At 46.1% G+C, this 13,346-nt stretch overlaps 1 protein-coding gene across 1 annotated transcript; it reads left to right on the top strand.

Moving 5' to 3' along the window:
• Positions 1 to 625: 625 nt before the first annotated feature.
• Positions 626 to 12,970, top strand: pltp (phospholipid transfer protein). Its single transcript, XM_030051978.1, is given in 16 exon segments — positions 626 to 742; positions 3,513 to 3,645; positions 5,064 to 5,163; positions 5,640 to 5,768; positions 5,852 to 6,007; positions 6,290 to 6,353; positions 7,781 to 7,936; positions 8,247 to 8,423; positions 9,069 to 9,128; positions 9,996 to 10,160; positions 10,705 to 10,723; positions 10,726 to 10,771; positions 10,896 to 10,938; positions 11,801 to 11,864; positions 12,104 to 12,180; positions 12,360 to 12,970. Coding segments are annotated over 15 exon segments (1,470 nt in total). The 5' UTR covers positions 626 to 742; positions 3,513 to 3,533; the 3' UTR covers positions 12,462 to 12,970.
• The last annotated feature ends 376 nt before the right edge of the window (positions 12,971 to 13,346 follow it).

Consider the following 13,346-nt stretch of genomic DNA (forward strand, 5'->3'; position numbering starts at 1 on the left):
CCAGTCTGTTGAATTTAACAGACTTTAGTTCTGTAAAGAACATTCATTTGACTGTTATTATGAGTTATAGGATGTGAAGTACATCCCATAATAATTGTGTATTAATATTAGCTGTCTGTTTAGTCTTTTATTTTAGTGGATTTGATTCATCGTTCATTTCACTTTCTACATTATAAAATTTTTACTTTTGCTTATTTTTATTTTTATTGTATTTTTTTCTCACTGAAGCGTTTTGTAACTTTATTTTGAAAAGTGCCTTATAAATATTAACAATAATTATTATTGTTATTATTGTTGTTGTTATAATGATTGTTATTATTAGCCATACTGATGACATCATGACACCCGGCTCGGGTCAATGACACCAGATTTCTGTGTTGTCATGGCAACGCTGACAAATGTTGAATGGCGCCTCTGCCATGCAGAGACTGAAGCTGCTTAATAAACAGGCTGAGGGCTGGCTGTGTGCCAACACACACACACACACACACACACACACACACACACCACATACCACACACACACACACACACACACACACACACACACACCACACACAGAGGGGGGTGGAGTCTCTCCTGAACTGGCCGGTATAAAAACACAGACAGAGAGCAGAGTGTCACTGTGGAGAACCAACACACACACACACACACACAGAACCAAGTAGCAGAACCTGAACCAGAACCAGAACCTGAACTCTGACCTGCACCAGCTGCTCGGCTCCCGGCAGTCTGCGCCCCGCGTGAGTGTGTTTCACCATATTTCAATATTTCATGCAACATTTAGGTTAGAGGTTAGAATGTGTGTGTGTGGGTGTGTGTGTGTGTGTGTGGGTATATAAGGGCAGAGCAGGCAGCTGGACGGCAGACTGGACAGACATGGAGAGGTGAGTTTGCTGCTGGAAATGTTATTGAGGTCAGAGGTCAGAGGTTAAACTGCAGAGCTAGTTAAGTTCAGAATAAAATGGTGGTTGCGGCTGGTTGCTACGGTGATGATGCACAAATAGAGCACTTTCCTGGCTGATGACTGTGAACATTTCCTGTCACCCGGCGTCCTGACGTTAGCCCGGCGCCCTGACGTTAGCCCGGCGCCGTGGTAACGATGCTCGTAAAGATGGCCGCCGCTCCAACTATCAAGCCGTGATCTAATAGGAAGGTCTGTTCTACTCAGCTCCAGTTCTGTGGGTCAAACTCCACACCTGGGATGGGATTAACTCTTGATTAACACTGAAGTGAATGAATCACCTTTGTTACACTAATCAGTCAGTGTGTTGTATTTGTTATCACTCGGTGTTTTTAGTATCATGATATAATCAAATCAAATCAATGCAATGCAATGTAATATTATATGTATATATAATGTAATATAATAACATCATGTAAATGACAGCTGAGCTGCTAGCTGGCTGTGTTTGTTGCTTCATCCGTGACCTTTTGACCCCGTCCGAACCAGAACTTGCTCTCTGTTGGCTGGATCACAGCGCTTTCTTCCCATTGGCTGTTGCAGAAAGTAGATTATATTTGAAGTGTCCTCTCGCTAAACGTGGTGGACCTGCTCCTCTGAGGTGGCGTGAGAGTGGCTCTGCAGCGTGCTGTTCACTGAACCCTGAAGGGAGTGGGATTACTGAGCGCTGGTCCCTTTGAAGTGACAGAAATAATGAGCAGCTCGCTGTGACATCACAGCCCAGATGTCAGCCGCCGCTCTAATCACTGCCTTCACTTTCACTGATTACAGGGCGTGTGTGTGTGTGTGTGTGTGTGTGTGTGTGTGTATGGAGGGTCACTGTGGATGGGATGTTTAAGTGCTGTTACTCTCTGATGTAAAGATGGAAGTTACTCTGCTTCTCCTTCAAACGTCACCTGACCAGCTGCTGTGTCCAGGTGTTTGGGTTCAGGTGCGGTCCGGAAGGTTGACCAATCACATTGTCCGCTGAGAGAAGGAAATGAAAAAGTTCAGCTTGTAGTTAAGTTTTAGTTTTGGTTTCAGCTCACGTTCAGGGTTAGTTTAAGTTTTGGTTTATTTTAGCTTAGTTTAGTTTATGTTTATCTTCAGTTTAGTTTTAGTTTTAGTTTACTTTAGTTCAGTTTGGGTTAGGGTTTTTTTTATTTTTAGTTTAGTTTTTGTTTTTAATTTTCAATTTTTTAGTTTAGTTTTAGTTTTAGTTTTAGTTTAGCTGTATTTTAATAGCTTTAGCTTTGTTTAGTGTAGTTTGGTTAGGCTGGTCACAGGCTGTTGTCTGGGGGGGGGGCATGGGAGGAGGAGAAAGTCAGTTGTGAAGGGTGGAGGTTACTGCAGTTCAGTCCCACCACTGTTTATAATGGAGCATACACACACACACACACACAGATGTTATGATGAAGATTCTGAGAAGCAGCAGGATGAGAGTCAGAATTCCTGGAAAAGGGGAAAGAAAGAGAGAACGAGGTGTGTGTGTGTGTGTGTGTGTGTGTGTGTGTGTGTGTGTGTGTGTGGTCCATTCCCAGCCTGGGTCAGAGCACACACACGCAGACACAGTGTGTGCAGCAACTGGAGGAAATGTTAACTATTTCCATGTTGTACTGGAAACAAATCAAGTTTTTGACAACGAAACGCTGCAGGGATGAAGCCGCTTCAGCGTCAGAATCACGTTTTAAGGGACGAGAGCGCGTGCCCTGTACCCTAACCCTGTACCCTAACCCTGTACCCTAACCCTGTACCCTAACCCTGTACCCTAACCCTGTACCCGAACCCTAACCCTGACCCTGACCCTGTACCCTAACCCTAACCCTGTACCAGGGCTCCGTCCCGATCACAGCAACCGGGGTTCCAATCCCACCTCAGGTCCTTTGCTGCAGGTCGTCCCCTCTCTCCCCCCTGCCCCTCCTGTCTCTCTCCCCCCTGCCCCTCCTGTCTCTCTCTCCCCCCTGCCCCTCCTGTCTCTCTCCCCCCTGCCCCTCCTGTCTCTCTCTCCCCCCTGCCCCTCCTGTCTCTCTCCCCCTGCCCTCCTGTCTCTCTCTCCCCTGCCCTTCCTGTCTCTCTCTTCCTTGCCTTTCCTGTCTCTCCCCTGCCCCTCCTGTCTCTCTCTCCCCCTGCCCTTCCTGTCTCTCTCTCCTCTGCCCCTCCTGTCTCTCTCTCCCCTGCCCCTCCTGTCTCTCTCTCCCCCCTGCCCCTCCTGTCTCTCTCTCCCCTGCCCCTCCTGTCTCTCTCTCCCCCCTGCCCCTCCTGTCTCTCTCTCCCCTGCCCTTCCTGTCTCTCTCTCCCCCCTGCCCCTCCTGTCTCTCTCTCCCTTGCCCTTCCTGTCTCTCTCTCCCCTGCCCCTCCTGTCTCTCTCTCCCCCTGCCCTTCCTGTCTCTCTCTCCTCTGCCCCTCCTGTTTCTCTCTCTCCCCTGCCTCTCCTGTCTCTCTCTCCCCCTGCCCTTCCTGTCTCTCTCCACTGTGACTGTCAAAATAAAGCAGAAATGCCAAAAAAAAAATCTTTAAAAAACAATAAAATAAAAACTGTCCTCCTTTTTCTTCATCTTCTTCTGTTTCAGTTGTACCATCTTTGGCTCAGGATGACTTCCTGTCTGTTGCCCCTCCTCTTCCTGTTCCCCTGGGTTTCATCCATCATGGCTGATGAACCAGCTGGCTGCAAAATCCGCATCACCAAGAGAGGACTGGACATGTGTATGAGCCCTAACCCTACCCCTATAACCCTGTAACCCTGTAACCCTATAACCCTAACCCTGTAACCCTGTAACCCTGTAACCCTATAACCCTAACCCTGTAACCCTGTAACCCTGTAACCCTACCCCTATAACCCTGTAACCCTGTAACCCTATAACCCTAACCCTGTAACCCTGTAACCCTGTAACCCTAACCCTGTAACCCTATAACCCTGTAACCCTAACCCTGTAACCCTGTAACCCTACCCCTATAACCCTGTAACCCTGTAACCCCTATAACCCTGTAACCCTGTAACCCTGTAACCCTGTAACCCTAACCCTGTAACCCTGTAACCCTAACCCTAACCCTATAACCCTGTAACCCTGTAACCCTGTAACCCTAACCCTAACCCTATAACCCTGTAACCCTGTAACCCTGTAACCCTGTAACCCTGTAACCCTAACCCTATAACCCTGTAACCCTGTAAACCTAACCCTATAACCCTGTAACCCTGTAACCCTGTAACCCTGTAACCCTAACCCTATAACCCTGTAACCCTGTAACCCTGTAACCCTGTAACCCTAACCCTATAACCCTGTAACCCTGTAACCCTAACCCTGTAACCCTGTAACCCTGTAACCCTGTAACCCTGTAACCCTATAACCCTGTGACCCTGTAACCCTAACCCTGTAACCCTAACCCTGTAACCCTATAACCCTGTAACCCTGTAACCCTGTAACCCTAACCCTGTAACCCTGTAACCCTATAACCCTGTAACCCTGTAACCCTAACCCTGTAACCCTGTAACCCTAACCCTGTAACCCTAACCCTGTAACCCTATAACCCTGTAACCCTGTAACCCTATAACCCTGTAACCCTGTAACCCTATAACCCTGTAACCCTGTAACCCTAACCCTGTAACCCTATAGCCCTGTAACCCTGTAACCCTGTAACCCTGTAACCCTGTAACCCTATAACCCTGTAACCCTGTAACCCTAACCCTGTAACCCTATAACCCTGTGACCCTGTGACCCTGTAACCCTAACCCTGACTGCAGCAGCAGCTGCACTGCCCTGGACTGTACATGTTCATTATACACACACACATACACACATACATGCATGCACACACACACACTGACCCACACACTCATACACTTATACATACTTGCATACATACATAAATAATACATATACATACTGTGGATGCATACCTTAAAAAAGAGTGTGTGGATCTGCTTTGGGTTCACCCACTGGTTTTAGTCTCATTTCCAGGAGGCAGAGCAACAAACCTGACGTTTATTCTGTTGGTTCTGTTGGTTCTGTTTGCAGTCATGTTCATTCTGTTGGTTCTGTTGGTTCTGTTTGCAGTCATGTTCATTCTGTTGGTTCTGTTTGCAGTCATGTTCATTCTGTTGGTTCTGTTGGTTCTGTTTGCAGTGCGAGACGAGACTCAGAAGTTTGTTGAGGAGGAGCTGAGTAACATCACAATGCCAGAGATGAAGGGCAGGGAGGGACGGTTCCAGTACACCATCACAGAGTAACACCATGCAATACACAGCATGTATTACCAGACAATGTCATACAGAGCAAAGTGATACAAAGTGATACAAAGTGATATAAACTGATACAATGTAAAAGTGATACAAAGTGATACAAAGTAAAAGTGATACAAAGTAAAAGTGCAGTTGGCTCTGCATCACTAGAGCAAGGATGATGTGAGAGATGAACTGAGGGCTAATGCTCTGTCTCTTTTCCTCGTCTCCTTGTCTCCTCTCCTCCTCCCCTCTCCTTGTCTCCTCTCCTCCTCCCCTCTCCTTGTCTCCTCTCCTCCTCTCCTCTCCTTGTCTCCTCGTCTCCTCCCCTCCTCTTCTCCTCCCCTCCTCTCCTTGTCTCCTCTCCTCCTCCCCTCCTCTCCTCTCCTCGTCTCCTCTCCTCCTCTCCTCCTCCCCTCTCCTCGTCTCCTCTCCTCGTCTCCTCTCCTCCTCCCCTCTCCTCGTCTCCTCTCCTGGTCAGTGTGAAGATCATGGAGTTGAACCTGACTCACGCTGAGCTGGGTTTCGAGCCGGGTCTTGGTCTTCTGTTTGATGTTCAGAACTCGTCCATCACGCTGAGCTTCCACAGGCGGATCCTCTACTGGTTCTTGTGAGTCCAGATTGAACTGCAGCATGCTGTGTGATGATGATGATGATGATGATGCAGTCCAGATAACAGTGATCTTGTGACAGTTACGACACAGGAGTCATCAACGCCTCAGCGGACGGCGTGAACATCAACACGGCTCTGAATCTGGTGCGAGACGAGGAGGGTCGGCTGAAGATCAGCAACGTGAGCTGCGACGCCCGGATCGCCAAGATGAGGGCCAAGTTCAGCGGCACCCTGGGGTCACGCACTTTCCTTCATTTACCAAATAAATGAATGTGGTCCAAAAAGAAAATGATCAAAGAATATAAACTCAAGAAAGATCGAAAGCTTTTTCCATTGTTGACCCCATCAGTAATTAATATTCAGTTTAAATGAAAAACTTCATGTTGCAGATGTTCTCTTGAGCCTGTTGTCACTTCCTGTTCTGAACGTTCTCAGCTTCTGTTTGGCTGAAGAAGCTCCGCCTTTGTTTCAAATGATGCCGATGACGACGATAACGACAGGTTGTGTTTTGGTTCCAGGAGGGTGTACGACGTCCTGGCGACCTTCCTGACGACGGGCATGCGCTTCCTGCTCAACCAACAGGTTCAGTCAAATCAACCAATCACAGAGCAGCAGACACCAGCTGTGTCTCAGTTCAAACTCCACCCCCATTCAGGGGCGTGGCCATGTCTGTCTGAAGTGCATTATGGGTTATGATAACTAACATGATGTTTGCCATGGATATCTATAATAAAGGCTCGATGTCTCGTGGGCGCTGCCGGCCAATGGAGTCGCACGTCCGCACTGGCGGCCATCTTGCCACAGTCAGCTCGCTCACCCATAACATTGTAGTAGTGGTGCATGAACTTTTCAAATAACCAGAACCTGCTCAATTTTCTACCGATTTTCAAACAGTTTGGTTTGTTATAAATATCAGAGGTGTAGTTATAACACTGCACTTATGGATAATTATTTTACACTCCTGGTCAAAAGTTTGGGATCACCTACTTATTTCCCCATTGGACTTCAGATAGGTGCAATGAATATACACACACACAAGGTATTTATGTCAAATCAATATATGAGCTACTAAAACTCAGCGTACAGAATGGCAACATGAGATACATGTATACCTTTATAATAGGAACATTACTAATATGATAAAATAATTTGAATTATTACATGGTTTAATTTAAACAAGTAATAATTCAAAATATTGTATTATATTAGTAATATTTTATAAATGTGACATTTATTTGCAATAAAAAATAGGTACAAGATTTCCCTTTACAAATATACATCAAGAAATGCTGCATGTTGAAATCCCCACCCTCTAGAGAGAACTAGACTACTGTGGAGGTATACACATGGAGGACAGAAATAAGAAATGACCCAACAAACATAGTGAAATCAGTAATAATAAATAATATTTATTACATGATAAGCATTAACAATAACTAAAGAAGAATACAAAGTAAGGGGAGTGTTGTGTAAATCAGTAAGTGGAAGGGAAAGATCAGTCCTGTAAAACAAACAAACCACGGCGAGTAGAGCCTCCGTAGGCTGCACAAAAGTCTGGCATCTTCACTCAGCTGTTTCCTGTAGGAATCATAACGTAATGATGTTTTTAACAAACTTTTTCAACAAGTTGAATCTGGTGGTCTCAGCCTTACACAACTATGCTGCATGATTAAGTCGGTTTTTTTAAGAGAAAAGCTGCGATTTTAACATGTTCAAACATCCAGAATTGTAGCCACATTAATAACGTTTGTAAGAAACCAAACCGCTTGGAAAAGATTTCAGCGAGGTTAGAGTGTTTCCGTTTGTGCAGATCGCTCACCTTCCCTCAGGTAGAGAGCTTGCCTGTGGTAAGATGGCCGCCAGGTGATGATGTTAGAGACTCCGCCGAAAGACATCTAGCCTTTATTATTGATATCTATGATGTTTGTTGTCTGGAAATGCAAAGAGGGCGGAGCCTGAACTGAGACTCAGCTGCCACCTGTCTGTCTCTCTGACCTGTCTGTCTGCAGATCTGTCCCTCTCTCAATCACGCTGCTCTGGTTCATATTAACTCCATGTTAGAGACCATCCCTGTGCGAGCCGAGGTCGATCAATACATCGGTATTGATTACTCTCTTCTGAGCGACCCGGTCGTCACGGCGAGGAGCCTCGACATGAACTTCAGGGTGAGGAACACCGACGGCTGTCCGATCAGTTAGAATCAATACATTTTCTGTCCGAGAATGAATCGACCAATCATTTCACTCCTGATGATGACACCAACCAATCAGAGGAGCTAAACTGGTCACATGGTGCAAAACAAGCCTGTGACCAGCCGTACTAACATTATAATAAACAATAATTACAACATTAAAATGAGATATGATCACAGACATATTAACATTTGTGCGTGTGTGTGTGTTGTGTTTGTGTGTGTGTGTTGTGTGTGTGTTTGTGTGTGTGTGTCTGTGTGTGTTGTGTGTGTGTGTGTGTCAGGGCATGTTCTTTGAGCTGGCCGATGTGAACAGCTCGCTGGTGAACTACGCCGTGGATCCCGTCATCAGGGAGTTTGACAGGATGGTCTACCTGGCGCTGTCCGAGTTCTTCTTCGACAGCGGGATGTTCTCCTACTTCAAGGCCGGAGTCTTCCAGACGTACATCGCCAACGAGAGGGTGAGACTCACCACTAGCCCCGCCCCCAAAACATAAAAAACCAAGAACCATCACAAAACCACCAGGAGACCACGGAACCAAATAACACAGCAACAGAACACACCAGCAGGACGTGGCCTCCTGAGGAACGTTCTTAACGTTCCTGCAAACTCTCAGTGACTCACAGCTGGAACCACAGGAGCAGAAACAAAAGCATTTTATCAGCACTCCTATGACATAAAACAGTTCCCATACCATGGATTATCCTGAGGTTCTAACACACACACACACTCACACACACACACACACACACACACACACACACACACACACACACTCACACACACACACACACACACTCACACACTGCATGAGCATGACATCATTTAGTTAGTCGACATGAAGGTTGTCTGCAGAAATTAAACTCAACAGTTCAGATCACTCAGAAATAAACAGCCAGATTGGAAAATCAAAAATATGCCGTCCTTAGCTTCAGGCTGCAGTTTTGCCTGTTGTGATGTCATAAAACAGTGACATCATAAAACAGCGACATCATGAAACAGCGACGTCATGCCTGGCCAGAGGAGAGCTCCTCCTCCTGATGTGGCCAAAATCAAAGTGAAAAACCGTGAGAACAAAGTGAGTGTTGATGTTTGTCGCCTCCAGATGCCCAAAGACCTGGAGATGCTGCTGAGAACCACCTACTTTGGCACCATCATGATTCTGGTGAGTAGAACAGCAGCAAAGTCTTAATACTAGGTAATATCAGGAAATATATATAGATATAGTAGTCCAGTAATTTTAGGCCAAAATTGGGGTCAACCTAGGACAAATTGCAAGAGAAGCAAACTCAACTGATTTTGTATCCTCAGTTTGTCCTGAGTGAGGGGAAAAAAGTCCCAAGGAATCCCATTGGTGGAAAGTTTTGAAAATCACCTATTTATGACCACATATTACCAAAAAACACTGTTTTTAACACACAGGGGAAAGGGGATCAACATTTTACTTTCAGATATCACTATAAAAATTCACAAGTTGATTACACACACAAAGACAAGAAAAAAAGTCAATTACCAGTTCTTTGAATTATTCTGTTTTCACATGCATATCACACATTATCTGATTTGATATGCGCTAATAAGGAATATGAGGACTAAATGCCAGAACAGACATTTAAACAATGGATTAAAAGGTTACTATATATATAGTAACCTTTTAATTCACTGTTATATAGTAACCTTTTAATTCAAGGCTACTATATATATAGTAACCTTTTAATTCACTGTTATATAGTAACCTTTGAATTCACTGTTTAAATGTCTCTTCCTGCATTTATTGCGTTGTTTTTTGTGTTTTTTGGTAATATGTGGTCATAAATAGGTGAGTTTCAAAACTTTCCACCAATGGGATTCCTTGGGACTTTTTTTCTCTCACTCAGGACAAACTGAGGATACAAAATCAGTTGAGTTTGCTTCTCTTGCAATTTGTCCTGGGTTTTTTCATAAAATGACTGGACTATAGATAATATAGATGCAGATATATTCACACATATAAAATATAACCCCCCCCCCCCCCCCCCCCTCCCTTCCCTAGAATCCGGCGCTGGTCGACGCCCCCTTCTCTCTGCAGCTCTCCGTTACCTCGCCGCCCAAAACCACCATCAAAACATCTGGAGCAACCGTTGCCGTGACAGCCATCGTCATGGTGATGGTGTTGCCACCTGGCAAGCCGCCAGTCCAGCTTAGCAGTATGACCATGGTACACACACACACACACACACACACACACACACACACACACACAGTTTAATGTATTAAAAAAAATCACGTAACACTATATAATAAAGATGATTTATTTATATAGCTTTAATTAATTTGTTCATGGATTTATTCAGCCCTTCGTATATTATTTATATGTTCCTCCCAAAACAAGACAAACAGAAACAAACAAAAACACAAAACCCAGAAACAAACAGCAGAACCCAACAGAACGCGCCTGATGCAGATAAAGGGACAAGGATGTCCAGGTGGGACGGGGGGGAGTGCAGGTGGGACAGGGGGGAAGTGCAGGTGGGACGGGGGGGAGTGCAGGTGGGACAGGGGTGAATTGCAGGTGGGACGGGGGGGAGTGCAGGTGGGACGGGGGGGAGTGCGGGTGGGACGGGGGGGGGGTGCAGGTGGGACGGGGGGGAGTGCGGGTGGGACGGGGGGGGGGTGCAGGTGGGACGGGGGGGGGAGTGCAGGTGGGACGGGGGGGAGTGCAGGTGGGACGGGGTCTCACTGTCTTCCCCTCTCTCCTCCAGGAGGCGAAGTTTAACGCTAAGTTTCTATGAAGGGAAAACGTCTGGCTGTTCATGCTGACCTTCGCAGGTACACAAACACACACACACACACACACACACACACACACACGGATGCACATGCGTGCGCGCACACACACACACACACACACACACACACCATCATCATCGTTTTAATTCTGTTCTCTTCTCAGGTTTAAGATTTTCTCCAACCAGTCAGCACTGGAGTCTCTGGCTGTAAGAACCTGTCTCTCTCTCTGACCTGTCTGTCCACCTGTCATTCTCTCTGACCTGTCTGTCTGCCTGTCTCTCTCTCTGACCTGTCTGTCCACCTGTCATTCTCTCTGACCTGTCTGTCTGCCTGTCTCTCTCTCTGACCTGTCTGTCCACCTGTCATTCTCTCTGACCTGTCTCTCTCTCTCACCTGTCTGTCTGCCTGTCTCTCTCTCTGACCTGTCTGTCCACCTGTCATTCTCTCTGACCTGTCTGTCCACCTGTCTCTCTCTCTCTCACCTGTCTGTCTGCCTGTCTCTGACCTGTCTGTCTGCCTGTCTCTCTCTCTCTGATCTGTCTGTCCACCTGTCATTCTCTCTGACCTGTCTGTCTGCCTGTCTCTCTCTCTGACCTGTCTGTCTGCCTGTCTCTCTCTCTGACCTGTCTGTCCACCTGTCATTCTCTCTGACCTGTCTGTCCACCTGTCTCTCTCTCTCACCTGTCTGTCTGCCTGTCTCTGTCTCTGACCTGTCTGTCCGCCTGTCTCTCTCTCTGATCTGTCTGTCCACCTGTCATTCTCTCTGACCTGTCTGTCTGCCTGTCTCTGACCTGTCTGTCCGCCTGTCTCTCTCTCTCTGATCTGTCTGTCCACCTGTCATTCTCTCTGACCTGTCTGTCTGTCTGTCTGTCTGTCAATGAAATGAAATAATATTAATAATTATGACTTTGATGATAATGGAGTTTAAATTGTGAGTTTCAGCAGCGTTGTGCGGTTTGTGTGTGTTGTGAGGCTGAAGGTGTGTGTGTCTGTGTGTGTGTGTGTGTGTTGTGTGTGTCCACATGATGCATTCTGGGTGGAATGAGCCTTTACTGGTGTGTGTTGCAGCTGATCCCCCTGCAGGGCCCTCTGAAGACCATGCTGCAGATCTCTGTGGTTCCTCTCATCAACAGTACGACACACACACACACACACACACAAACACACACACACACACACACACTCTTCATGTAACACACACCTGACAAGCTCCAGCACTCATCAGGGTTAGAACAAGCAACCAATCACAATGTCACGTTGTCATAGCAACGGTCACATGTAGCACTTTTTGTCCTTATATTTAATTCTATTTTATTTAATGACAACAGTGTGTGTGTGTGTGTGTGTGTGTGTGTGTGTGTGTGTGTGCAGACTGGACCAAGAAAGGAGTTCAGATTCCTCTGGCTGACGGGATGGACTTCATCGAGGAAGTGGTGGAGTATCACAATGTAAGTCTGTTCACTGGATTATCTTGTACTGCTGTACTGCAGTACTCTGCTCGATACTGCAGTACTCTGCTCAATACTGCGGTACTCTGCTGAATACTGTGGTACTCTGCTCAATACTGCAGTACTCTGCTCAATACTGCAGTACTCTGCTCAATACTGCAGTACTCTGCTGTCTGCAGGGCTACATTGTGATCGGAGCGAATCTGCACTTCAGCCAAGGCCTGAGGGAGATTATCCAGAGGAGGCTGCAGGGAGAAGCCAGCAACTCCACACAAGTCTGATGATGTCACCCAGACCCTGACCCCGCCCCCTGGCCCCGCCCCCTGACCCTGAACACACCAGAACATCTGAGTAACACTGACTGTACAACACTGACTTTACTCAAACTTGACCGTTAGTGTAGCAGGACCTGTTGTTGTTGTTGTTGTTGTTGTTGTTTCTATAGTGATGATCCTGTTTGTTGGTTTATGAGCTAAAAGGGTAACGGGTGTATAACACACACTGCACACAGGAAATTACACTTCACACACACACACACACACACACACACGGTCAAGACTGACTGAACCACAGCACCTTGTGACCCTCACGGTGTGACCCCATCAAACGTGATGCCATCACACGGCATGATGCCATCACACGGCATGATGCCATCAGACGACATGATGCCATCAGACGACATGATGCCATCACACGGCATGATGCCATCAGACGACATGATGCCATCACACGGCATGATGTCATCACACGGCATGATGCCATCAGATGGCATGGCATGCACTCCACCTGGTTGGTTACACTGCAAAAACACAAAATCTTACCAAGATTATTTGTCTTATTTCAAGTCAAAATATCTCATTACACTTAAAATAAGACAGGATCACCTCAGAAGTAAATTGTTTTTAGACAATTTTCACTTGTTTCAAGTGAAAATTCACTTGAAACAAGTGAAAATTTGCTTGTTTCATTGTCAAAATTTGCCAGTGGAAAAAGTGAAAATTCACTTGAAATAAGTGAAAATTAGCTAGAAACAGGAAACAAATTTTGACAATGAAACAAGCAAATTTTCACTTGTTTCAAGCAAATTTTCACTTGAAACAAGAGACAATTGTCTAAAAACAAGTTACTTCTGAGGTGATCATGTCTTATTTTAAGTGTAATGAGAT

This window comes from Myripristis murdjan, chromosome 5 (assembly GCF_902150065.1).
Source record: "Myripristis murdjan chromosome 5, fMyrMur1.1, whole genome shotgun sequence".
NCBI classification, from domain to species: domain Eukaryota; kingdom Metazoa; phylum Chordata; class Actinopteri; order Holocentriformes; family Holocentridae; genus Myripristis; species Myripristis murdjan.